At 56.0% G+C, this 24,120-nt stretch overlaps 9 protein-coding genes across 9 annotated transcripts; 3 read left to right on the top strand and 6 right to left on the bottom strand.

Moving 5' to 3' along the window:
• Positions 1-1,726: 1,726 nt before the first annotated feature.
• B0H18DRAFT_1215473 (uncharacterized protein) lies at positions 1,727-3,371 on the bottom strand (the record flags this gene model as incomplete). Its single annotated transcript, XM_048036638.1, has 2 exons — positions 1,727-1,830; positions 1,894-3,371. 2 exons carry the CDS (start codon positions 3,369-3,371, stop codon positions 1,752-1,754), a joined length of 1,557 nt encoding a protein of 518 aa, XP_047887185.1. The 3' UTR covers positions 1,727-1,751.
• Positions 3,372-3,839: 468 nt separating this feature from the next.
• Positions 3,840-4,794, bottom strand: B0H18DRAFT_1215472 (uncharacterized protein; the record flags this gene model as incomplete). The annotated part of the gene is made up of 3 exons (XM_048036637.1): positions 3,840-3,973; positions 4,025-4,437; positions 4,505-4,794. The coding sequence occupies 2 exons, from the start codon at positions 4,792-4,794 to the stop codon at positions 4,122-4,124; spliced, it is 606 nt and encodes a 201-aa protein (XP_047887184.1). The 3' UTR covers positions 3,840-3,973; positions 4,025-4,121.
• B0H18DRAFT_1215471 (uncharacterized protein) lies at positions 4,784-6,798 on the bottom strand. The gene is made up of 5 exons (XM_048036636.1): positions 6,478-6,798; positions 5,863-6,417; positions 5,470-5,809; positions 5,027-5,404; positions 4,784-4,963 (listed from the first exon to the last, which is right to left on the bottom strand). Exons 1-5 carry the CDS (start codon positions 6,598-6,600, stop codon positions 4,959-4,961), a joined length of 1,401 nt encoding a protein of 466 aa, XP_047887183.1. The 5' UTR covers positions 6,601-6,798; the 3' UTR covers positions 4,784-4,958.
• A 216-nt stretch (positions 6,799-7,014) lies between these two features.
• Positions 7,015-7,502, top strand: B0H18DRAFT_1041253 (uncharacterized protein). Its single transcript, XM_048030577.1, has 2 exons — positions 7,015-7,334; positions 7,390-7,502. The coding sequence occupies exon 1, from the start codon at positions 7,031-7,033 to the stop codon at positions 7,205-7,207; it is 177 nt and encodes a 58-aa protein (XP_047887182.1). The 5' UTR covers positions 7,015-7,030; the 3' UTR covers positions 7,208-7,334; positions 7,390-7,502.
• Positions 7,503-8,622: 1,120 nt separating this feature from the next.
• B0H18DRAFT_959281 (uncharacterized protein) lies at positions 8,623-10,583 on the bottom strand (the record flags this gene model as incomplete). The annotated part of the gene is made up of 4 exons (XM_048042799.1): positions 8,623-8,699; positions 8,746-10,165; positions 10,234-10,347; positions 10,470-10,583. 4 exons carry the CDS (start codon positions 10,581-10,583, stop codon positions 8,623-8,625), a joined length of 1,725 nt encoding a protein of 574 aa, XP_047887181.1.
• A 319-nt stretch (positions 10,584-10,902) lies between these two features.
• Positions 10,903-13,198, bottom strand: B0H18DRAFT_94473 (uncharacterized protein). Its single transcript, XM_048041895.1, has 3 exons — positions 12,765-13,198; positions 11,273-12,707; positions 10,903-11,218 (listed from the first exon to the last, which is right to left on the bottom strand). The coding sequence occupies exons 1-2, from the start codon at positions 13,080-13,082 to the stop codon at positions 11,274-11,276; spliced, it is 1,752 nt and encodes a 583-aa protein (XP_047887180.1). The 5' UTR covers positions 13,083-13,198; the 3' UTR covers positions 10,903-11,218; position 11,273.
• Positions 13,199-13,728: 530 nt separating this feature from the next.
• Positions 13,729-17,529, bottom strand: B0H18DRAFT_885825 (Phosphatidylinositolglycan class N-domain-containing protein; the record flags this gene model as incomplete). The annotated part of the gene is made up of 19 exons (XM_048041086.1): positions 13,729-13,874; positions 13,927-13,965; positions 14,014-14,128; positions 14,184-14,253; positions 14,303-14,317; positions 14,371-14,692; positions 14,743-14,851; positions 14,900-14,988; positions 15,040-15,247; positions 15,297-15,660; positions 15,719-15,908; positions 15,959-16,285; positions 16,351-16,495; positions 16,552-16,718; positions 16,775-16,919; positions 16,978-16,995; positions 17,048-17,082; positions 17,138-17,311; positions 17,361-17,529. 19 exons carry the CDS (start codon positions 17,527-17,529, stop codon positions 13,729-13,731), a joined length of 2,847 nt encoding a protein of 948 aa, XP_047887179.1.
• A 1,093-nt stretch (positions 17,530-18,622) lies between these two features.
• On the top strand, positions 18,623-21,236 carry B0H18DRAFT_939840 (Six-hairpin glycosidase-like protein). Its single transcript, XM_048041866.1, has 8 exons — positions 18,623-18,909; positions 18,971-19,345; positions 19,400-19,484; positions 19,533-19,599; positions 19,655-20,042; positions 20,085-20,402; positions 20,460-20,596; positions 20,660-21,236. Exons 1-8 carry the CDS (start codon positions 18,676-18,678, stop codon positions 21,048-21,050), a joined length of 1,995 nt encoding a protein of 664 aa, XP_047887178.1. The 5' UTR covers positions 18,623-18,675; the 3' UTR covers positions 21,051-21,236.
• Positions 21,237-24,120, top strand: B0H18DRAFT_1041229 (Six-hairpin glycosidase). Its single transcript, XM_048030576.1, has 9 exons — positions 21,237-21,802; positions 21,851-22,225; positions 22,277-22,361; positions 22,419-22,485; positions 22,543-22,556; positions 22,607-22,977; positions 23,039-23,356; positions 23,409-23,545; positions 23,603-24,120. The coding sequence occupies exons 1-9, from the start codon at positions 21,572-21,574 to the stop codon at positions 23,988-23,990; spliced, it is 1,986 nt and encodes a 661-aa protein (XP_047887177.1). The 5' UTR covers positions 21,237-21,571; the 3' UTR covers positions 23,991-24,120.

Raw genomic sequence — 24,120 nt, 5'->3', positions numbered from 1 at the left:
CATCCCTCGCTGAAGGACGCTGCGCTCATGCCTCACTTCCGCCCACCCCGACACAGAGCGCGCCCGCAAGTCGAGGTGACCGCGTCTGCGAATGGTACGTGTCTCGCGTTCGTGCTGCTCCCCGTCGAGGTCAGATGATATTGTGCTGAACCGTTGTCTCGGCAGCACTACGTACGACAATTCACCATGTCTACACACTCCCCTGGCCACATCACTTAGTTACGGTTCGTCACGCCTCGCCCGAAACAAACGAACACAACCGGGGTACATCGCGGGCGGCGCGCTCGAAGATGCGTTCCATGTCATTATCTGTCTACAATTTCCCGCAAACCTCACCTCACGCAGTCTTCCCGCTGAGGTCTCTCGGCCGCGTACGTCCCTCGCAGCGCGCGTCGTCGTACAAACGCGACGCACGGGCGCAGCTGAGTCCATACCTGCTCGCATCGCGGCACCCAACCGAGTCTTCCCCGTGGAACAAGGCACGTCCGTGGAACGGCTCTCGCAGTCGTTCAAGACCTGCGGCGAGACACCCGTCGTCAGCGAGCTCAAGCACCGACATCAATAGGCGCTCACCGTCGCGCGTACCGACTCCACGCCGTGTCCGACCACTCGCGCACACGCCCTGGCCGAACAGAGGCGACGGGACGGCTGCGTCTTCGGCAAGACGGTTAGCACATCCTTGTCCGATGCGGCTCAGAAACGCGACTCACCGATGCCCCTCTACAGCCCCACATCTGTACCCACCCGCCGAGGCACTCGTCAGCGCGTCCAGTCGCCGTCGCTTCCGCGATGTGGTGATCACAGGTCGCGGACGGTTGTGTGTGCTGGCGGAGTTGTGGGGCGGCCCTCGGACGTTCGTTTGGCTCAGCACCTCCCGCTGCTGCGACTCTTCGGAGTAGGGCTCCAGTCGCAGGGGCCCCAGGCTGCACGTCTCACGACGGCCACACTGAGCGACCGACGCGGTACTTACGCACAGCGCGTCCCAGACGTCCCGGGTTGTCAGAAGTGCGATCGGACGGGCTGCAGCATCGTACGAGGTGGCGCAGACGTCCTTCCCCGACTCGTCAGATGCTGCCTGGCGGTACTCACAGGACCACCCCTGACCTGGTGCGCAAGCGAACGCCTTTGTCGCCGCCGTTTCCCTCCTCGCAGCAGACACTGCCATCAGCACTTGCCCCCAGCCCGCTCGTCGACAAGGCCGTCTCCCGCGCGCGTCCACAGCCGTGAGCGTCCCCGGCCGCGGGTGTCCAGTCGTGACGGGGCGGCGAGGTGAGTGCTGTCGCGCTGGTCGCGGTACTACTGTCTCTTTCTCTGGGCAGGGCTGTCGCGAAATCGTTGGGAACGGCGCGGGCAGGACGCGAGGCGGGTGCTGCGATTTGGGACGATGGTGGGGCGTATACACAAGAGGTGTGACCTCATGGGCCCGCATCCTCGCCGTCTGCCGCCGCGTGGGGGCTCCATCGAGCACGGTAGCATGGGCGGGAACGCGGCGCTGTCGGCGGCGGTACCTGCGTGCAGCGACCACGCAGATATGTGTGCCCGACGGCCCCGTGCAATGTAGGTACAGAGAGCATGTACATAGTCGCGATGGATAGATTTATCGGAGGTCTCTACTACACGCGTTTGGAACGCGAGAGAGCCTTCGGGATGCAGATACATCCCTGCCTGCATCCGGGCGTGGTGAGTACACGTCTGTCCGACAAGAACATATCATCTTCGATATTTCAAGCAGGAGTCTATACTACGAAATATTACACGGTACGGGGTACTAGGCTTGCGCGTGCAGAGCGGGGGGGGGGTCGGTAGTAGACTCCGAATCGATTAGCCTTGCTGCGAAACAAAATAGGTCAGCCCGACGGCGAGTCATTGGAGTCATCGGCGAATACAACATACCATTTCGCCGCGTGAGTTGCAGTTCCTTCAATTTCTCCGCTGCGGCATGGATGCCCCTCGTTCCCGACAGGGGGACGGTATACGCAAGCACGGCACCAGAAAGTGTTCAGCCTCGAGCTGGGGAAAGAGCGAATCGAAGAAGCAGGCGAGTCTGCTGATCCTGGTGGTGTCCTTGGCTCGGAGTAGTCTTTGACGTAGAATGCTCGAAGTGCTGGCCTTCCACTACTGGACTCTGCAGTGCCAATACCAGAGGAGGCTTCAGACGTCGACAGAGGGAGGCTTTCAACAAAGTCTCGTGACAATTGCCCCACAGTGAGACTTTCAACCTCGGGGCATGCGCGCGCGATGCATCGCAGTGTCTCAGGAAAGACCACGATTTGAGGCAAGACGAGCATTTGTAGCTCGGGCCACGCATCTATCAAGCCAATGATGTCTGAATTCGAATACTGACTGGCCTCCGGAAGGGCCTGGAGGATCATGACGTCTTGGAGGCGATGAAGGCCGAGTAATGGACTCCCGGGACCAGATACCTGCGCGTCAGTTGTCACTGGGTCTAAGAGGAGGGGCTCATCTGCATCCAAATGGGTGAAGTGAAGTCTCCGTAATGACACCGCGTTGCGGCGACGCAGTAGGTCAAAGATTACATAGAGCACATCCGAGGTCTCTCTTCGCATGTCGTTGCCTAGGGAGTCGGTGTCGTCGTCTAGGTCGATGTCGTTGTCTAGGTCGCCCTCGCATACTAGCTCCACATCCTCGAGTTCGGGGGCAACAATCGCGTTGACAAGGTTCCTCACCCCTATGAGTGGGCCACTGAGACGTAGGAGTCTCAGGTTCGCGAACGGGGGAACGGATGGCATTTCGCAGTTGCTGGCTGACTGAGGATGATAATCGTCCTCGTCAACATTCGGGATGGCGACGGATATCCTGAGCTCGAACAGCCCTTTGATTGTCGAGATGATTGGAAGCGCCGCGCTAGCGAGGGCGCGAGGAGTTTCTGTTATGTCGAGCGTGCGGATACCCTGGCATAGGAAGGAATTACTGGGTCCCGACTTTAGTGCGTTCCAAAAGGCTTCGTGCCCCAGCAATCGTAACTCGAGCTCTTTGAGGTCGGGGAGGTCCTGTAGTATGGTGGGAAGGAGTTGCTTGAGAGCATGTCGCCGCGTACGATACGCGTATTCATGGACTTGATGGCCATTCTCGTCCTCGTGGATGTCTTCAGGTAGGCGCAAGGTGCGAATCGACGGCGAGATTACTGACACCAACTCAGGTGTTGCATGTTCCCATATAAGCTCCCGAACGTTCGGAAAGAGCGGCATGTCTCGCGCGTGCCGCTGAAGGAACAGGAAGACGGTGGGGTCGATTGACCATTGACCTCTCGAGTATTCGAGCACCCGAACAAATGGCGCATAGCGCTCGAAGCGCGACCAATCCTTCGCGCAGATGGGTCCTGATACATATCGCTTTGCAGATTGGGACATGAGAATGATGGTACTTAGCACCATAGTCAGTTAGAAGAGAACTTACATAGGTGAACCGGTGCAGACGTGGATTGTGCACTATAGCCATATCTTCGTTTGTATCGTCATCGTCAAATCCTCCTCCAAGATAGCCGCCGTTGTCTTCGGGCTCCTTGACAGTGCCATGGCCGAGCTGCGTGTCCAACAGGACAGCATCAAGAAATTCGACGAGTTCGTGTTCTCTCCAAAGAACCCTCACCGCCGGCTCGTTGAACGTACGACAAACCCGCGCACATGCAGCAAGGGTACCCCGGTCAAATGCACTGTGAGCGCGGCGGTTTCGAATCAGAGTGTGCGAAGACAAGTACTGGAATACTTTCTCCAGTAACTCTGGTGGAAAGCAACGACTGGAGGATGCCATGTTTAAGTTACACTGGAGTGGAACACACGTGTCAAAGAGATCCTCCATAATCTGAGTGACTCACAAACCCAGGGAGAGCTCGAAATTGTCTCGAAAAACAAAGACTTGGGCAAGGTCGTGTGACGTGTGTAAGGCGAAAGGTGCGTCGTTACTCGTAGACGCGAGTTCTAGCGCCCAGCGGCGAAAACGTCGCAAGCATCACCTGATCGTGTTTAACGATACGCGCTTCAGTTTGTCACTGGCAGTAACTTACCTCGAATTTACCTGTGCAAGGTCGCACCAAGTATATATGTACCTTTGAATCTGAAAGCCGTGGTAGTCCTGTTCCAGATCTCGTTACCTCTGTCTTTCTAGTAACAGGCGAGATCATTGATGTGTTGGGATTCTAACTCGCAGAAGATGACACGAAGTATTCGCATGGAGGTCACATTCCTGCGACGCAGAATGTCGAAGGTTACGCTGAGAGCATCCACCTCTAACCTGACGTCGCCTGGGTCAGGACTACAGGTTAGTTCGATGTCCTCCAGCTCGGGTGCAACGATGGCGTTGACGAGGTTCGCCACGTCCGTCGCCCATCCATCGAGCCCCAAGCGTCTCAGCTTCATAAATGGGCGAATAGACGACATACACCAGTCATTGATCAGCTGAGGATCGTGCAGAGTTTCCCTATCAACGAGTCACATTGAGCTCCATTAGCTCCTCGATTGTCGGAAGGATAGGAAGGGCAGCTCACACGAGGGCGCGATGCGTCTCGGAGATATGCAGAGTGTGGATGTTACAGCTGAGGAAACAGCCGCCAGGCACCGACTTGAGCGGATGCCAAAAGGCCTCGTGTCCCAAGGACCGTAGCTCGAGCTCTTTCAGCTCAGAGAGATCGCACAGGACGGTGGGCAGCAATTGCTTGAAGGCGTGCCGCCGCATGCGATACCCGTACTCCTGCACCTTGTGACCTCCTGAGACGTCTTCACGGAGGCGAAGAATGCGGATAGACGAGAAATAACAGAGATGAGCTCGGTGGAGCATTACATATCTGTGGTGCTCGTGAACGACAACGACAACTGAAGGTGCGACTACTGGCGAGCGAACAGATCATACTGAGTAAATCCATGAGTTTTGTTTGCGAATGAATCCAAATGCTATGCGCGGCGAGTGTAAACACGCCTAGACACGAGCCCATGTCTGTTATCTCATACTGCAAAGCAATATATCATCGCACTGCGCGGCAGCAAAGCAATGAATCAGTAGTTGCTCGTACCATTCCATCGCGCTTGTTGCAACCGCGACACCTCCTTCAGCACGTCAGGAGACTCCGGTGTCGAAAACGTTCCGACTTCAAAACGAGTGCAGTCGGGGAAGCATTTCAGCGAACACTGCCCAGGTTCCAGTTGCGGAAACAGAGCGGCCAGGAAGCGCGCAACTCTGGTGATATCTGCGGCCAATATCGCGCAGGGAAGCGACGTGCGTAGCTGTCGAAGCGCAGACGTGCGCCGTGCGTCAGAGCCCGCACTCTCATCACGAGAGGCAGGTGGGAGGAGGTCGACAAAGTCTTTCAGCAGACGCTTCACCTCCAGACTCTCGAGCTGAGGGCATTCGCGCGCGATGAGCTGAAGGAAGTCGGGGGAGGCTTCGGTGCCTGGCAAGCCGAGTGACCGTAGTGCTGGCCAAGCCGCTACCAAGGCAGGAGGATTCACGTGCCACCCTGGCTGCCCTGGCATACAGTGATTCCATGGAGATGGCGAATCTCGAGCAGCGAGCGAGCGAGCGAGGGAAATGGCATGTCCGCAGCGGTTCCGCAGGGGAACACAGATACATTGAGATCGAGTATCAAGCTGAACACCCGCAGAGATGTTGCATTTCGGCGACGCAGCCGGTCAAAGACCGCAGAGAGCGCAGTCTCTGCCATGGCTCGATACTCGCGATCCGGAAGAAGGGAAACGTCCACGGTCCTCAGTGTTATGTCTTCCAGATCTGGTGCGGCAATTGCTTCGACGAGCGCTGCCCCGTTGCCGTACGACCGTTGAGCGATAGCCGCCTCAGCCTCGCGAAGGGGAAAGTAGATGGCGTGAACGTATAACTTTCCGATTGGTCTACGTAGGAATCATAGACGGCAATGTCAAGTTCACTGAGGTTCAGAATGGTCGAGACGGCGGCAAGGACCGCTTTCATGGTGGTCCGAGATGACTCGACTATATGCAGGATGCGGATGTTCTGGTTGACGAAGCAGCCGTTTGGTGTCGACGTGAACGGGAACCAGAAGAACTCGTGCCCAAGAGCTCGCAGCGAAAGCTCTTCAAGGTTAGGAAGACCCTGAAGTACGGCAGGAATGAGCTGCTTGAAGGCATGCCGCCGCATCCGGTACCCATACTCGCGTTGATGCGAGGCATTCTCCTCTTCAGCGGTATCATCAGGGAGGTGAAGGATGCGGATGGACGGTGATATGACCGACACCAGCTCCGGGGTAGCGTGTTCCCATATGAGTTCACGTAACCGAGGGAACAGCGGGTTGCCATGTGAATGCTGCTGCAGGAAAAGAAATACAGAGGAGTCCACTGTCTCCTCAGTTGGATAGCGGAGGACTTGAATGAACTTCGCGTAGTACACGAAGCGCGACCAATCCTCCGGAGAGATGGGACCTGGTAGATAATGCTGCATGTGCTGGTCAGCACGGCGAGAAACGGCAAACTCGTCAACTCACTAGCCACTCACATAAACATGGGGATACTCATTTAGATCCACGCCTACAGCCATATCTTCGTTTGCATCGTCGTCCGATTCACTACTGGCATCCTCCCAATATACCTCCTCCTCGGGCCACTTGACACAGCCCATAGCAAAGTTCGACAAGACTGCCTTGCAAACGCAGCTGAGATATTGTTCCTTCCAGAGGACAGTCAACGCTATTTTGTGGTAAGCGTGACACGTCCGCGCACATCTAGCAAGGGCCGTCCGCGCGACGCGGAAGTCGTCACTGTACGTGGGGCCGAGCGGAGAGAGTAGTTGGAATATCGCATCTATTAGCTCGAATGGGAGCAGATCCGAGGGGGTGATTCCGGCAAGTGGTGAAGCTTTGAAGACTGATGCTGCAGATTCGTCTGTAGGATTGTAGATTGTGAAGTCTAGCACTGGCAAGAAACGAGAAACGACTTGATATCGGCAACACGCCGCACTGTGCGCATTGGCCCGGAGTCACCTGATCGTGTTGATCCTCCTCGCCACAGTCGCGATCCCGGCTTCAGGTTGCTTCAAGTATCAACTACTAATGCTATGTATGGGCCTCCTCCGAGTTCTCTTCTGCATTGGCGACTCGACGACTGTGTATGTGCTTATGTCTCTCAATCTGCTCGCTCACATGTCAGTGTTCCACTGCATAGGTTTCATCGCCGCTATTGTCAATGGTGCTCGACCTCAAGATGCACTCGAACGCGTTGACCAATGACGACGACCGAATCACCATGATGAGCCTCCATGATCATGGATCACATTGCATCCGACTCTGGACCTTGGTGTGGGTCTGAGGTCTCGTCGCTCCGCCCCGATTACGAAGCTGCTGGAAGGGAAATTCGGTACGTGCGCTACTCACTTCTACACACGACCTCATCGACTTATCATCTCCAGTAGCTGTTGCGGGTGTGAGCCCTACGATCGATTTCTTAGATAGGTCATTCGTAAAAGACATTGCTGTAATGAACCCCTCGGCTGCCTTATGGATCTCTTGGACTTGCTGGTCGGACAGTCGTGGTGAGGGCGTCTGATGTCCATGACTCAGCCCGAGTCAAAAAGGCAAGCGCATGACAACCGTGTAGAAGGTCGTACAAAGCTCCATTGTTGATAACCCAATCACAACGATCATCCAAATGTCCTTCGTGAACCTCTGCACTCCTCGTCCAGCGAATCCGCCGTCTGCTATTGCCGAGACCGACCTGGACACCACGCTATATGGACCCTCTCCTTACGACATCAACTTTGCGTTCCCACTGCCTCCCACATCGCTTGAAGGCACACACATACGCCTCACTCCATTCATTCCTCGCGTACATGGCAGGGCGTACTGGGACACTGTCGAGCCCGTCTCCGGGGAGCTCTTCCGATACTTCGGTGTCGCATTCCCTACCATGGCGGACAACCTCGCGTACCTCGAGAAGTTCTACCGACAGAATCCGGAGTTTATGCTCTTCGCTATCATCGACAAGACTCGATCAGCAGGACGACCTTCAGGAGACATCGACGACGACACAACGAGCAGCGACTCTACGCCGGGCAGTCTTGCCGGTGTGATAGGCCTCCTCCGCGCCTCCCCCGACCAATTAAAAGCAGAAATCGGCTACGCGATCGTCTTCCCTGCATTCCAGCGAACCCACGTCGCCACGCACACTGTGGGTTTGCTTCTCCGATACTGCCTCGATCTTCCGAGTGCGTCGCCTCCTGGGCTCGGTCTGCGGCGCGTGCAATGGTCTTCGCATTCGGAGAACATCGCCTCGATACGACTCGCGGAAAAGATGGGGTTCAAGAGAGAAGGGCTTCTCAGGTGGATGTGGGCTATCAACGGGGAAGGACAGAGGTCCCGGGAAGGCGATCCGAAGGAAGACAAGAGAGGATGTCACACAGTAATTTTGGCGATGTGTTGGGACGATTGGGAGGAAGGCGGACGAGATCACGTACAAGCTAGATTAAGCACATAGCATCGCATCCTTGCTACCTACCATTGCTACCTACCATTACCCCTCGCGTCGCAAATTGGCGACTCAACCTGGCTTGAGTCAAAGAGCTGGACCTAATTAACTCTGTTAGCACTGCATGACTCGAGTCCCACCACACGGAGATACATACCAGTTCATTACGTGGAGGAGCCACTCACTTGACGATCTTCTGAAGACTTCTCGCCTCACCGACAGCCGCCTCCGTGACTCGTAGTTGCACCTGCATGAGCGCTGGTGGTGAGGACATTATAAGTGAAAGGATACGGAGGCGTCGCACCGCAACGCGAGGTCATGACGTACGACTGTGCCCCGAGCTGCAGCTCCGCCTGCAGGTTTGCCACTTCTTTCATTATCTTGATCCAGCACTCGCCGGACGACATACGCTCCCAAGGCCGGTAGGATCGCTCGGGGCAAAGCCGCGGGAACAGGTGGCTCAGGAAATGCGCAATCCTGTTGACGTCCACAGGATCTGGTATCTGGTTTGGGTCGCGGAGGTGTAACTCTTCGAGCCCGTGTTCTGTGATGTTCGAACGCGGTACATCACGAAGACGTGGACCGCCAGACGCGCTCGAGACCACCGGAGGCAGCTTCAAGTTGAGGAATTCCTCCGACAGGTGCAGTGCCTCCAGTGTCTTCAGGCGAGGATGGCTGTGTACCACGGCCTGGAGGGTCTCTGGGGTGAGTATCAGCTGCACCAGGGATAGTTTTTGAAGTGCTGGCCACGCCGCCAGCACAGTAGGTTCCAGAATGCTAGTGTCTGCGATGCCGGACGCGTCGATGCAGAGCTCCTCGAGGTCGTGTAGGAGTAGTAATGGTCTGATGGCATCGTTTAATGGCACGGATATCGCTTGGTCAGGACGGGCCGCGCGGCGTCGTCTTCCAAGATTTTGCACTCTAATCTGGACCGTCCGCAAGGATCCCGTGTTCCGTTTGCCCAATGTGTCCACGATAGAGCCAAATAGCCCCTCGTCCTGCGAAGATTCGGCATAAAATGTGCCACGCAACTTGAGGAGGCTCAGCTTGGGCGCGTTGATCACGTCGACAAGTGTCGTAACAGCACCCATAGGCCCGTCAATTCGTAGGTGACGCAGGCTTTCGAATTCAAGATCGCTCCCCCATATGTGGGGCTCGATTATATCATCCCGGTCGTGATGAGAGTCGATGCTGAGTTCTTGAAGCTGCGAGATCGTAGAGATGATAGGAAGGGCACCGTGAAAGAGGACGGGGAGGGTTTCCGATATGTGAAGGATTTGGATGTTCTGCGCGACGAACTGACCTGTGGATGGCGCCACAAACTGCTCCCAGAAGCCCACATGACGTAGCGACCGAAGCTCGAGTTTCCGTAGCTCTGGCATCCTGCGGAGGATGCCAGGGAGCACCGTCTTGAACGCATGCCGGCGCATGCGGTACCCCAACTCGTTCGGCCTGCAGTTGTTCTCCTCGGCTTCGTCGTTGTCCGAAAGCCGAAGAGTCCGTATGCTCGGCGATATGACTGAGACGAGTTCCGACACGGCATGGTCCCACTCGACCTTGAGAAGGTTTGGGAAGAGTGGCTGGCCTTGTGTGTGCTGATGAAGATAGAAGAAAACAGATGGGTCTAGTTTCTCGTCTATGGTGTACTGAAGGACGCGAATGAACTGCGCGTAGTACTTGAAGCGAGACCACTCCTCTGACGAAATCGGTCCGGGTAGATAGTTCTGCAGGGTAGGACAACGACGAATGCATTAGCGCAGCTCATAAATCGCGTGCTACTGGTTATACGCACGTAGGTGTATTTCCAGTCATCCGGGTCAAAATCCTCAGGAGGCCAATCTTGGTTACCATCCTCGTCATCCTCGTCATCCTCGTCGCCATCCCCTTCGTCTTCATCCCTAGGGCCCTTGACACAGGCGTAGGTGAACTCCCGTAGGATTGCACCACAGGCATTCGTTATGTTTTGCTTTCTCCAAAGGACCTCAGTGCAGGAGCCTGGAAGGCACGACACGCGCATGCGCATCGGACCAGGGTGGCCTCCTTGACGGCCCTGCCGCCGCCAAGGGGCACAAATGCCAGAGCTAAGTGTTGGAAGACCTCGTCGACCACGTCGAGTGGAAGGGAAGGGGCCGATGACAGCATGGTAAGTCAACTTGTGTGGACGACGCTGAGCAAAGGTCAACCAGAGGCGCCTACCTTCGCTACGGAGCACAGCATCAGCTCCTGTACTCAGACGTAGGTAGGCTAATAGCGCCCACTGCACCCGTCATTCTGCGAACACTGCACACCTCGAACACTGCTAGGACTATGAAGGACATAGCCATCGGTACTTCGTAAATATCCTATCGCGGATGACTCTACGGTGTCAATGTTCGCGCGACATGTACGCGCGTGGCGACAACCTCCAGCGAGAGTCACCTGACCGCGTCGATGCCAGACGACACTCGGGCTCAACTTGGACCTAGGGACCAATGTTGTCTGCACTCATACAATCATCTCCTTCGGTCCCTTCGATAACTCGTATTGGGGCTCATCAAGGGTCTGGCTGGAACTCCCGGGCCGTCGATGGGAATTGTATTCTTTGCGGCGTCAGGTTGGGCTGAAGCCGAGAGTTGGCAGAACCATCGGATGTACAGTCGAAGGTTTCTGCGTGCGTGGATCGCTGTATAATCAACCATCGACCTTGTATAGTACAGTCTTTTGGATCTACCAAATGTTTGTCGTACATCGATAACACCAGATGTAAATGCGGCATGGCGCATTCAGCATCTTCCTTCCTACAACATGACATGATATGAGCTCAGGATAGCTGACCAGCACAAGACACTCACTTCACGAGCACCTCATGTTCCGCTGTCGTGCGAGCTGCAACTTGGCCACTTCCCCCATGATGTCAGGCCAGCTCCCTGGGTCTTCGGACTTACCATCATCCCTCGGCGCCACACACCTATCTATGTCAAGCCTTGGAAAGAGCGAGTCCAGAAAGGAAGCGATTGCTCGGATGGGACCAGACTCCCGAACTTTGAAGGTACCGTCGATGCGTAGGCAGCGGAGCGCAGACGCGCCTGTGTTCAAGCCGGTACCAGCAGGGTCTACGCAATAGAAATGGCTAGCAGCGAGCTTCGCGGGATCGAGAAAGTCCCACGTTAATGTGAAGACCGTCAGACTCTCGATATGAGAGCATGTACGTGCGACCGCTTGGAGAAACCTGGGGGTCGCATACTGTCCTAGGAGGGAGAGGGTCCGCAACGTCGGCCAAGCTGATACGATAGCAGGGGCGTTCAGGGACACCTCCAGATGATCCCTCCGTTCTTGGGATATCTCAATGGCACGGAGGCGACGAAGCTCGAGTAATGGACTTGTCAAGGAGGGGAATGGTGCGTTAACCGCAAGCCCGGCAGTGGGAAGCAGAGGTAAGTCGAGGTGACGGAACGAAAGGTGGAGTTTCCAGATGGACGCTGCATTTCGGCGACGCAATAGATCAAAGGCCGTATGGAGCGACTCTCCTATACGGGTGTCGTGGCCTGCAATCGGCGTACACAAGCAGGAGAGTTCCATGATCTCAACGTGGGGGGCGTCGATCGCTTTGACCATGCTTGCCATCGTGTGCACGGTCAAGGCATCAATCCACAGATGCTTTAGTCGCGCAAAGGTATGGATGTATGATGTGTCCCAGCGATCGTACGCATACGCGTCAAAGTCAGATCCCGCGCTCACGTCAGTGAGTTTGATCCTGAGCTCCGTGAGCTCCGTCATTGTCGAAAGGGCCGGGAGAGCAGCTGTCAAGAGGTCACGACCCGACTCGCAGATATGGAGGGTGCGGATGCTCTGGCCGATGAAGCAGGGACTGCCGGGTGTCGATGTGAAAGAAGACCAAAAGGCCTCATGGGCGACTGGTGGAAGCTCGAGTTCCTGGAGTCCTGGGAGGCAATGCAGTACGTGAGGAAGGATTTGCTGGAATGCGCGCCGCGGCATGCGGCCCCCAGATGCTTCCAGATCACTCCTATGCGCTGGACCGTAGTCTTTCGGAAGGCGCAGAATGCAAACAGCAGGCGTGACTATGCACAGCAACTCGGGCGTCGCATGCAACCATTGTAACTCCCGGATATTGGGGAAGAGCGGCCTGCCTCGTGCTTGCTGCTGGAGGATAAAGAAGACAGAGGGATCGATCGTGTCCGTGGACAAGTAGTAAAGGACGCGGACAAATCGGGCGTAATGTTCGAATCGCGACCATTCGTGCGCAGTGAGGGGCCGCGTTAAGAATATCTTCGTACGATGATGAGCCAGAAATGCGATGAAGTCTGGTAGCAACATAAGACTTACGTAGCCAAAGGGACGATTATGCGAGCGAGCTCCTGTCGTTCCATGCGCACTGAGTTTATCGACATCGACCAATCCGCCAGGCCGTCCGACAGCACTGTCGTTCGACAGGATTGCACGAAGGACGTAATTCAGATGCTGTTGTCTCCAAAGGACTCTCGCAGCCGGCTCGTGTAGAGCGCGACACACGCGTGTGCATCTAGCAAGGGCCTTCTGGGAGGTCAAACTGTCCGGCTCTACAATCACTTTGGAGCATCTGTACGGCGAAAGCTGCTCAAATATGTTGTCCAATAGCTCCTGAGGAATGCTCGAGAGGGGCATATCTAAAGCTAGGCAATCGCATGCAGTGTGTTGGAAGATAGCTTTTTTCCAGACCTCGAGAGTGAGTGTAGGACTGAGTTAGAGAGACACGTAGCAGGCCGTGGAAACAGCGGTTGTCACTGCGACTGCAGGGCGCTGTGAGTCCGACAATGCGGTGAACGTGAACGCGATCAGGTGATGTAATCACTACATGTGCCGGGCTCGGTTCACGCGTTCGCAACTTCGCAAGTCGCAACCCCGAGGGGTGCGCGTAAGATCAGTAATACCCGTCAGTCGGCGAGCGATCTTCTTGCACACCACTAGTAGGTACCCCATTTTAAGCTTGCCAATCATAATGCACCCATGCTAACAGATAGTCGAGGAATGAATATGCTTTACGCAATCCACAATCACTAGTAAGTAGCTTGGGTGTCATACTGTAATCATGTCAGAGCGACTGCCGCGAACCATGTCGTAGGCAAAGTCTTGCGCTTGGGAGGTTACATGCAAGGTAAAGTGCGTCACCTTTCATACGCTCTGCTCAGATCCCTTCAGCCATCTTCTACAAGAGAGTGGACGCTATTACCCAAAGCAACTATAGTTGATTTTGAGAAAATTCTCCGCGGCACGCTCCGCACAAGTGCTCAGACAGAGAGAACGCTCGCGGTCAGTCTATCTTGCCCGTGGTCCGTTCGGAGTTATCGCTATCTGCCATGAGCAGCTCCCCCACCGCGCACGTACCCGCTGCCCAGACGAGCAGCAAGGAGCTGATGACGAAGAACGTGATAGACTGGCCGATCTCCAGCCACGAGCCTATGTACATCCCGGTCAGTGTGCTAGGCCACCGTAAGACTTTTGCACTCACCAGTGTCGGTGACGTTGAAGAAGAACGTCATCGTCATCACTACCATCGCGCGTCAGCCGGAAGTCAGCGAGACCGGAATGTCCTCACCATCTGTGAGCGTCAACGCAACCAAGAAAAGACTGAAAGGAGGCAGACGCAGGCGAGTGTTCAGCAGATGGAGACACATCGCTAAGATGATATACGGTGCGATGATCTTGTATATCTGGCGCCCGAATTTCAGCTTGAAGCCAACGAGATGGTTCGGTACGAGGACGTACCAGTAGAACGGCCATCAAGAACGGATTGAAGACCGGGACTAGGCGGTAAACAGGTTCAAGGTAGAAGGACCTGCAGAACCGGTCAGTCTCGTCCTCAGGCATCTGGCCATCGGGCTCACGATATCGACGCAACACTGGTAGGCCAATCAGCTCTCAACGCGCATGTCCATTCTGGTATACAACTCACTTTCCCGTGCCGAAGAACGCCACCTGTACGAAGAACAGGAAGAACACCGCTATCCTGAAGTCGTCCACCCGCGGCCTGTAAGCGGACAGCTTCACCGTGTGACCGTCATCATTACCATCGACCGCAACCTGAGTCGTCCGCACAGCAGCCTCCACCTCTACCCATAGGAGGAGCGTAGCCGAGAATGCGAAGTAAAAGAGGCCCTCGACGCTGATCGACAATATGACAAAGCAGACGGAAAACGCGAGGAAAAACATCATCAGCCGTGCGAGAGCAGGGAGACTTCGGAACCTGAAGAAAAAGGGGAACGCAGATGCGACCACTGTTCTTGATTAGTCAAAAGAAACATTACGACAAGATGGAGACACCGACGGAAGATCGCCCAGCCGAGCGTCTGGTTCAGTGGGGGCAGACCCGCCTTTGCGCGTAGGCTACGCGCAGAACTGATCGTGACCAGGAGGCTCGCAGCGATGAACAGGCACTGTGCCATTCATCAACATAAGACTAACGCAAGACGGATCTGGCGTACCTGAGTTGCAAGTGCGAATTTGAAGCGCAGTTCTTCTTTGGGGTCCACCCGCACTTTGAGTATAGCCACGACGCCAGCTGCGAGCATACCTATCGCCGCGGCGGTTCTGGAACGCATGTGTTACCTCACGTCCGAAGCACACATGAAATGGACTGACATGGCGCGCAGATCTTCTTGCTTATCCACGCTGAGCATGGGGAACACCGCCGTGGTCAAGCACGCAGCGGACCACCCAAACAGCAACACCGTATGCTTCGACCAGAGACCTTTTGGCGTGAAGAGCACAGGCCATAGCACACCAATTACGAGGAATCCGGCGCTCCAGACCTCGCGGCGAGTGTAGCCGATCTTCGATGACGGTCATTCACTGAGGAAAGCCAATAGGTATATGACTTACCACCATGCTCTGTAGCGCTAGAACGACGGCAAGTCCTCTGACCGACAGTCGGAGGACGTCCGAGACACAATTGTTCGAGTTTCTGAGGTACCGTCGGAGCGGGTCCTTCGCCCTAAACAACGCCTGGTGCCAGAAGTAGACCGGAAAGCAGATGTACAGGTAGAACGTCCAGGGAGAACGTTGCTTTGCGAACGCCGCCCAGAACGTCACCAAGGACGTCAACGCAGTCGCATCCAGGACAACAGATTGTCTTCGTGCCCCATTCGTTGATGTATCTGGAGTCAGGAATATGGACACTGCGCCGAAGGCGATCCAGCCGAGGTACGCAGCCAAAACGATGCCCCGGACGAGCGTGCGGTCGTACCTAGACACGACAGCGTAAGCGGGCTAGGTTGCAAAGTGGTAAACGAAGTAGTGCACACGTCTCGAGGTACCGCAGGCCGTCCAGCGTGGCTCGTATGAGCTCCTTCGCTATGGCTCTCGCGTCTGTGTATTTTCCTTGGTCGATCAGGAGCTCAATGCTTCTCAGGTGTTCGACTCCAGGATCGTCCGAAGGAGAGCTAGCGAAGTACGGAAACGGCTTATAGATCAGTGTATGCGCCTCCTCCAGCTCTAACACAGCATTGTCAACGAAACGACAAACAGGTTGACTAACCACCCACCATGCTTCACGCGATAATGCTCCAACACCACTCTCGCATTCACGAGCGCCGCCTCCGCCAACGTCCGCTCTCCCCCGTCGGGACTCAGGTATCCTGGACGCGCGGGGTCGACGTCCGGCAGGACACCAACAGAGTTCACAGGCCAGTGCACGCCAACGAGCGCAGCCATGAGCGCGGCCACGTCGGCCTGCTCGACGTCGCGCCGCAATAGGTGGCCTAGGCGCCACGGGGCGGAGTAGTCGTCGTGCGAGGAAGGCGAGCTGTCTGGAAGTGGCCCGCGTACGCCTTTGCCCCACGCGACGAGCGGGGTGCGGGTATTGTCAGGGTCTGAAAAGAGGGTCAAGGGTGAGTGAGCCTCGAAAGAGAAGAGGATGCAGCGTGAATGTACTCACGTCCATCGCCGTGATTCCCGATGGTGGACATGCCGTGGTCGGCGGTGAATACGAACGCGGTCTCGGAGTCTTTGTAGAAGTCGATGAAGAGTTGCTCCACTTGGTGCACGATCTCGTCGACTACTTGGATGTTAGCCATGTATTCCTGTGAACGATGGGTCAGTAGGTACTCGAGGGATATACATCACTGTGAGTTCTCACTGGAGAATGTGGTCGGTAGGAGTGACCGGTAGTGTCGAGGCCAAGCAGGTGGAGGAAGAACACGGTCTGGCCCTGATGGAGGGTGGCATCGAGGCTTGGATCCGCGGTAGCGTTGTGGAACAACGTCCGCAGGTGTTCGAGCACCCATACGTCTAGTGCTGTCGCATCTATAGTTTGTCTAGCTGAGGGCTCAATACCTTCATCGTGACCGAAAACAGCATACCTTTCGTGAAGTCCTCCTCATCCTCATCATAGCACCACATGTCTACCTTTCCTGGCGTCGCGCCCCGCGCAAACATGGGCAAGATGTCTGGAGACCCAAATGAGAACGTATGGCTCGATTGATTGAAGACAGAGTCGAAGTCAACCTGATGGACGTCCGTACTCTCAGAGCTGGCAGTGAGGGTGAAATGAAAGGTCGTTTACTGGATTTGTCTTCCATCCCTAGCGCACTGCTCAGTATGATGACGATATGCTAGTGAACATATTTCATTACTTTCGTTACCGCAGACACATCCTCGTACATGCCGCCTATACATCATCCTAAGCTTCCCCCAGCCTGTAATCTTCGAGCATGAAGTCCTACCGATCAATGCGACGTGTCCAGGCCGACTCTCCGTAGGGACATGCGTGTGCGAGATGCCGAACGCGCCTCTCGACTCGATGATGGAGCGAAGGTAAGGCGCAGCAAACTCTGGCGCAGATGGAATTGATGGAAAGGGATTCTGCGCTAAGGCAAGGTCTGCCCGCAGACCGTCCGCTAAAATCCAGTCAGAGCGGTGTCAACTAGTATCGATTAAGACACGCACCGACGATGAGTACCAACCGCTTGGCCTCCCCATGGTTGAGCTTGAACTTCCGCATACCATAGACGACTGGGCTCGTGAAATAACAGTCAAACACTGTACCGATGTATACCAGGTGGAACACCAGTCCAATGAGCAGCAGCCGGAATATAGGACGTTGTCGAGCAGCCATGGTTGAGAGAATAGGATTCGCCGGTACGTAGAAACAGCGGAGTCGGTGCTGCGCAAGAGAGCTACGTCTAGGCGAGTACTCGTGGAAGCTGTACGAGGTCGCCTGTGACTGGTTTGCGTACGTGTCGTAGCAGATGCTGTTCTTTACTGAAGGTGGAACAGTTTTGACAGTCCTTCCCGTTGTATCTGATGGTAGCGCGTCCGATGTCTCTTTGTCCGCAGTCGGGATGAGTGTGGTACTCGTCGAGTTCCCGGAGGAAATGGTGCGTTGAGTTCTAGACTGCTATGCTCGCGCTGAGTCTCGACGTTTTCACAGGCCGGCGGTATACAAGATGAACCCGTCGTGACGGGTTGTGCTTGGTTTGTCGCCAGGGTCGGGATGAGGTGCAATATGATAGAGAGGGTGTGCGGTACAGTGCATGCAGCGACGGGACTGGGAGTCGGAGGACTTGTTGGTGACATGGTGACACGCCGTTCAGGGCCAAACACCGCGTAGGCGCCCGTCTCAAGAGTCCTCCTACCATCACAACCTACCGCTGCAAAAGTTCGGCAGCACAAAACTGTATTGTGCGGTCCTGCATCCCGTGTGTAGCCACCCCGAGCATCCGAAACGTGCTGGAGCCCACACATAGTACCGTATCAACATGCACGTCAATCGAACGACCTGAACGACGCCGATGCTGCTCCTCCATGGAATCGACGTGGGCTACATAGCTTTGGAAGTCTGAGCTCAAGTGACCATGTTGTGCTTCAAGCGCAGGAGAGCTCACTCGTTGTGGGTTCAATCTTCGGGATAGTATGCCAATATCTGGTGAGTAGCATGCATGTCAATACGTGTTGATCGTCCGCTTGACATAACAACAAGCCTCCCTAGATACTTATTGTCCATGCGTTGATTCGCTCTCAAGAACCTTTGTCACCCCGGCGGTGTAATCCCGGTCCACAGGATCTTCAAAGCACATAAAATATAGCGCAATGTCCACCTTTACCTGCGACCGATCAGCGCACCCTACGGTCCGCGGACCCAGCCGCGTGATCCCCAACGCACGCCTCTGCGGAGACTTCCCGTTACTCTCAGGCTTCCCGCATTCTTACGAGCCGCGTATAAAACGGAGTGCGTATATCATCTCATGTACGCGATCCCAGAATGGCCGCCTCGTATGCTTTGGTGCTCTTGGTAGCGGGATTATGCGTCTCGGGCACTACGCCTAGTGGGCCGTGGGACGCGTTCAACCTTGCACCGGAGAGCAAGGCGGTATACGCGCGCACAGTATATGGTGTCACCGGTACTGTGGAAAACGCGGACAACCTTGCTAACAACACAGGCAGCGCTACTCTGGTGGGCGATGGATCGTACGTGACTCTGGACTTTGGCTACGAGGTGCGCAGGCTGTTCATCCTTAACATAACAAAGTTGTTACGTCTGACTAGTGCTTCTTCAGGTCGGAGGGATTGTGTCGTTGACTGTCGACAATGCGACTTCGTTGTCGTCACTGGCGCTCTCCTTCACCGAGTCCCCGTTGTACATCAGTCCCCTCACCTCTGATGATACTGCTGTCCAAGACGCTAGCATGTCATACGACGGCGTTCTTCCACTCACTGCACCACTCGAAACTGGGCTCTGGACGGCACCGGACTATCGTCTGAGGGGAGGCTTCCGCTACCTGACAGTCGTCTCAACCTCAAACGACCCTGTCACTATCTCTAACGTCTCTTGCGCGATCTCGTTCATGCCGCATTGGGAGGACCTGCGGAATTACACTGGGTACTTCTTCGCCTTAGACGCAGGATCAGATGACGAAGACTTGTTGACGAAGGTCGGTCGCATATGTCCTGCTTCGATTGGCCCCGACTCACGGCGCTCTTGGTAGGTCTGGTACTCGGGCGCTTATACCGTGCAGACGGCGACAATCGCAGCGGACACTGGACGCGTCGACCCTCCCTTGGGTTCACCTGGTAAGCCCAAACCTCAACATCCCCTTTGCAGAGATTGAATGCATGTAGGCTGGTATAACAACGCCACCGCTGGCATTGCCAGCCCCGTCATCATAGATGGGGCCAAACGCGGACGGTACGCACCCGCCCTCCCTCAGAAACCCATACCCCTCATCCTAGCTCATTTTTAGCGCGATCTGGCTCGGCGACATGGATATCGCCGTGCCTACCCAGTTCGTCTCCACGTACGACCTTCTCCCCGGTAGGAACTCCATCGCGACTATCTTCTCGCTCATGACCGCCGCGGGCGAGCTGCCGTACTCCGGGCCGCCGTTGAGCGAGCAGGGCAGTGATACGTACGCGGCGTGGACGCTCATTGGGACGTACAACTATTACTTGTACTCGGGCGACCTTGAGTTTATCGAGGAGCTGTGGGGAAATTACACGAAGGCTATGGAGTACCTGGCGGCGAAGGTGGACGAGACGGGGTTATTGTATGTGACGGGGACTGGGGACTGGGGGAGGCTGTGGATGGGAGGATATAACTCGGAGGCGAACGCGATTTACTACCAGGTGAGTGTCGAAGCCGTCTATTCTCGAGATGTGCTGAGCGGGTGACAGGCACTCTTGAACAGCGCGCAGCTCGCGACATGGCTCAACGACACTGACCTCGCGGACGCCTACTCCGCGAATGCAACGAAGCTGAAGGCGGGGTTCAACGACGCGTTCTGGGACGACGACGTCGGAATGTACCGTGACAACAAGACGTCCACACTATACCCGCAGGACGGCAACGCGGTTGCGGTGCTGTTCAACCTCACGACCTCCGCAGACCAGGCATCCAGGATCAGTGAAGGTCTTACGCAGTATTGGAACGAGTATGGCGCGGTTTCGCCTGAGCTTCCGGATAACGTAGCGCCGTTCATTGGTGGCTTCGAGGCGAGTGACTCGTAGGATCTGGTATAGCCACAAAGGAACGTGCTGACTTTCATGAAGGTCTCCGCCCACTTCGCGTCTGGCAACGACGAGCGCGCGCTTGATCTTATCCGACTGGAATGGGGATACATGCTCAGCACCAACATCAGCGTGCACTCCACGTTCCTCGAAGGGTACACGTCCAACGGATCCCTGTAGTGAGTCCCACACCCCACGCACATCCGCACCCACAGGACTGCTGTTGACCAATACGCTGATAGCTACCGGTCCTACGATGGCTACGCATACGACCCGACCTTCATCAGCCACTCGCACGGCTGGAGCACCGGCCCCACCTCCGCACTCACGTTCTACGTCCTCGGCCTGACCGTCACCTCGCCCTTGGGTCAGACGTGGTCCGTCGCGCCGCATACATCGGGACTGCCGTCGGCCCAGGGTGGGTATAGCACTACGCTTGGCTGGTTCGGCGTTGACTGGACCTCCGCCGCGAGTGGATTCAATATTACCATCTCGACGCCAGAAGGGACCAGCGGCACCGTGAAGCTGCCGATCACTGGGACGGTCTATGTGGATGGTGTCGAGGTTGGCGAAGATAGCTCGGAAGCCTTCGAGCTGCCTGGCGGAAATCACACTGTCGTGGTGGAGAGATGAAGCCTGAAGAATGGACATAGTATGTGACTCGCTGTCGCTATTGAACGCCGTGGTACGCAGGGCATGCACAAAAATGCTGCAGTGCATCGTGATACGTTCTGCATACTTCGCAAGATGCGCAGCCTCCATGGATTTCTTGCGGGTAGCGGTCTCTTGACCGCGTCTTTGCCCGTGACCATCAGCCATCAAAAACATGAAATATCCCGGAACCCACGCTGAGCAGCTGACCCCGATGAGGCTTTCCACGGCCAACAGTGCGTCAGCGGACATACACGTCCGTTACGACCACCTACAAGCACACATCTACCGTTCTTCACACTCGCGAACGTTACGGGAACTGCTGACCGGTCCTGCGCTCGAATGACCAAAAGCTAAAGGCTGGCGGGCCGTTGATTTTTTGCAGCGATCCGGGCCACCGCTTCGTCTCGATGTCATGGGTTGCATGACTTATGCAGGATGACGACGGCGAGCTATAAGGCTCAGGATGACGAGAGAGGTGGGGAACTCACTGCCGGTCCACGATGGCACTGGGACGAGTGCTGGGTCTGCTGCTGTTGACGGCACCTGCTCTGGGAACGGCACCGAGCGGTCCGTGGGACACGTTCAACTTCGCGCCGCCGTCTAGGACTGTCCACGCTCGTTATGTTCGCGAGACTGGTGGCAATATCACGGGAGCGGCTAACCTGTTGTCTGAGGGTAGCGCGACTTTGAGCGGGACTGCCTCTTATGTGACACTTGATTTCGGTTACGAGGTGAGTAGTGTATCTTGAGCGACCCACAATGCCTGAATGCCCTCTTAGGTCGGGGGATGGGTGTACCTCAACTTCGACGAAGTCTCCGATGGTTCCTCTATCACGCTCTCCTTCACAGAGTCGCCGCTCTTCATCAGTCCGTTCAACTCAGACGACTCGTCCTACCCATCCGCGAACATGTCCTACGACGGCGTCCTCCACGTCTCGGCGCCCCTCGAGACTGGCATATGGACACAGCCTGCTGCCCAGCTGAGGGGAGGCTACCGTTTCCTCACCATTGCGTCTACATCGGATAGTGCGGTGTCCATATCGAATGTCTCGTGCGAGATTTCGTTTATGCCTCATGTGGAGGACATGAGGAACTACTCTGGCTACTTCTTTGCTTCAGACCCAGACTATGTCGACCAGAACTTCCTCACCAGGGTTAGTTTGCTGTCATTCGAGTTCCGAGTGGCTACTGAAAACTGGTTACAGTTGTGGTACTCTGGTGCCTACACGGTGCAGACCGGCACAGTGCCATTGGACACAGGACGACAAGTCCCGATTGTCCCGTCGCCAGGTATGCTTGCTAGTATCTTGAGTGTGTGCGATTGAAAATTAAATTGAAGGCGACTAGGTTGGGCGAACAACGCCACGCTCGGTATAGCAGGTCCCATTATCGTAGATGGTGCCAAACGAGATCGGTGAGTAATATAATAGCTCGCACGTCCACTCCGAGTCTGTACTGACTACTTGCATAGCGCCGTCTGGCCAGGTGCAACTACCCCTTGGCGGTCTGCAGTGATATTACTAACTCGAGCACAGGTGATATGGGCATCGCCGTGCCCACCCAATTCGTTTCGACCAACGACCTCCTCCCGACGCGCAACGCGCTCTCCACTATGTTCGCCGCACTCAACCCCGAGACCGGCGCGTTGCCCGAGTCGGGCCCGCCGCTCAGCCAGCAGGGCAGCGACACGTACCACGGCTGGACGCTCATCGGGACGTACAACTATTTCCTCTACTCGGGCGACTACGAGTGGCTCGAGGATACGTGGAGCAACTACACCAAGGCGGTGGCGTACTTGACGAGCAAGGTGCAGAGCAATGGGCTGCTGAACGTCACCGGGCTGAGAGATTGGGGCAGGCAGGGGCAGGGTGGGTTCAACTCGGAGGCGAATGCGATTTATTACAAGGTGAGGGGTTGCCATGAGGGCTGATCTGAGTGCTGGGCAGCTTACGTGTGTTGCTGTGCAGGTCCTGACCGATAGCATCGACCTTGCAACCTGGCTGAACGACACTGTACTGGCGAACGTGTATGCTGCGAACGCTTCGGCCCTCAAGACTACGTTCAGTGACGCGTTCTGGTTGGAAGACGAGGGGATGTACCGCGACAACCTCACGTCGACGCTCTGCCCGCAGGATGCGAACTCACTTGCCATCTTCTTCAATATCACGGAGACGGCGGAGCAGGTCGCGTCCATTAGTGACGGGCTGACGAAGAACTGGGGCGTGTATGGGTCGATCGCCCCCGAGCTGCCCGACACTGTCGCACCATTCATCAGCGGATTCGAGGTGAGATGATCGGAGCCGAGTTAGCATATTGGGTACTCACCGCGTATGATAGCTGCAAGCACATTTTGTAGCGGGCAACGACGCACGGGCCATGGACCTGCTTCACCGGGAGTGGGGATACATGCTGTACACGCCCATCAGCGTGCAATCGACGCTGCTCGAGGGATACACCGGCAACGGGTCGCTCTAGTACGCCAGCATCAACTCTTCACAAGGAGCTCACATCCTCATGCGTGTGCGCCCCAGCTACCGCTCGTACCAAGGCTACAACTACGACCCCTCGTACACCAGCCATGCGCACGGATGGAGCTCCGGGCCTACATCAGCACTGACCTTCTACGTCCTCGGCCTGCAGGTCACTTCGCCGCAAGGCCAGACGTGGTCCGTCGCTCCGCACACGTCCGGACTGCCCTGCGCCGAGGGTGGGTTCGAAACGCCGCTTGGATGGTTCGGCGTTGACTGGGCGACGGAGGAGGGTAGGTTCAACATCACTATCGACACGCCGGAGGGGACGAGTGGGAGTCTTCGGCTGCCGTACTCTGGCCCTCTCGATGGCGCTGAGGCTGAAGTCGACTCGTCTGGGACCCTTAAACTGACTGGTGGAAGCCATACGGTAGCTGTGCGCGTGTCGTAGTGAACGCGTGCGAAAAATACTGATACTTCGTGTTCAGTTGTTCACATTTGCCTTTGTGAAGGAGTCTGGCCCAACAGAACCCTCTGTGTGTATTGGGGTTGTGAGACCGCTCAACACATTCTATTTTTCT

This window comes from Fomitopsis serialis (assembly GCF_022376445.1).
Source record: "Fomitopsis serialis strain Sig1Antser10 chromosome Unknown B0H18scaffold_135, whole genome shotgun sequence".
NCBI lineage: Eukaryota > Fungi > Basidiomycota > Agaricomycetes > Polyporales > Fomitopsidaceae > Fomitopsis > Fomitopsis serialis.
This window is presented reverse-complemented; position numbering and strand designations above follow the sequence as displayed.

Bases quoted from the DNA above. Each gene is read 5' to 3' on its own strand.
- B0H18DRAFT_1041229 (XM_048030576.1), top strand. From the start codon at position 21,572: ATGGCACTGGGACGAGTGCTGGGTCTGCTGCTGTTGACGGCACCTGCT. The intron at 21,803-21,850 runs GTGAGTAGTGTA...ATGCCCTCTTAG, and splicing joins CACTTGATTTCGGTTACGAG to GTCGGGGGATGGGTGTACCT. The intron at 23,357-23,408 runs GTGAGATGATCG...CGCGTATGATAG, and splicing joins CATTCATCAGCGGATTCGAG to CTGCAAGCACATTTTGTAGC.
- B0H18DRAFT_939840 (XM_048041866.1), top strand. From the start codon at position 18,676: ATGGCCGCCTCGTATGCTTTGGTGCTCTTGGTAGCGGGATTATGCGTC. The intron at 18,910-18,970 runs GTGCGCAGGCTG...GTGCTTCTTCAG, and splicing joins CTCTGGACTTTGGCTACGAG to GTCGGAGGGATTGTGTCGTT. The intron at 19,485-19,532 runs GTAAGCCCAAAC...GAATGCATGTAG, and splicing joins CCCTCCCTTGGGTTCACCTG to GCTGGTATAACAACGCCACC.
- B0H18DRAFT_94473 (XM_048041895.1), bottom strand. From the start codon at position 13,082: ATGCCCCTCTCGAGCATTCCTCAGGAGCTATTGGACAACATATTTGAG. The intron at 12,708-12,764 runs GTAAGTCTTATG...CATCGTACGAAG, and splicing joins ATAATCGTCCCTTTGGCTAC to ATATTCTTAACGCGGCCCCT.
- B0H18DRAFT_1041253 (XM_048030577.1), top strand. From the start codon at position 7,031: ATGCTATGTATGGGCCTCCTCCGAGTTCTCTTCTGCATTGGCGACTCG.
- B0H18DRAFT_1215471 (XM_048036636.1), bottom strand. From the start codon at position 6,600: ATGGGCTGTGTCAAGTGGCCCGAGGAGGAGGTATATTGGGAGGATGCC. The intron at 6,418-6,477 runs GTGAGTGGCTAG...CAGCACATGCAG, and splicing joins ATGAGTATCCCCATGTTTAT to CATTATCTACCAGGTCCCAT. The intron at 5,810-5,862 runs GTAGACCAATCG...CCCCTTCGCGAG, and splicing joins TTGCCGTCTATGATTCCTAC to GCTGAGGCGGCTATCGCTCA.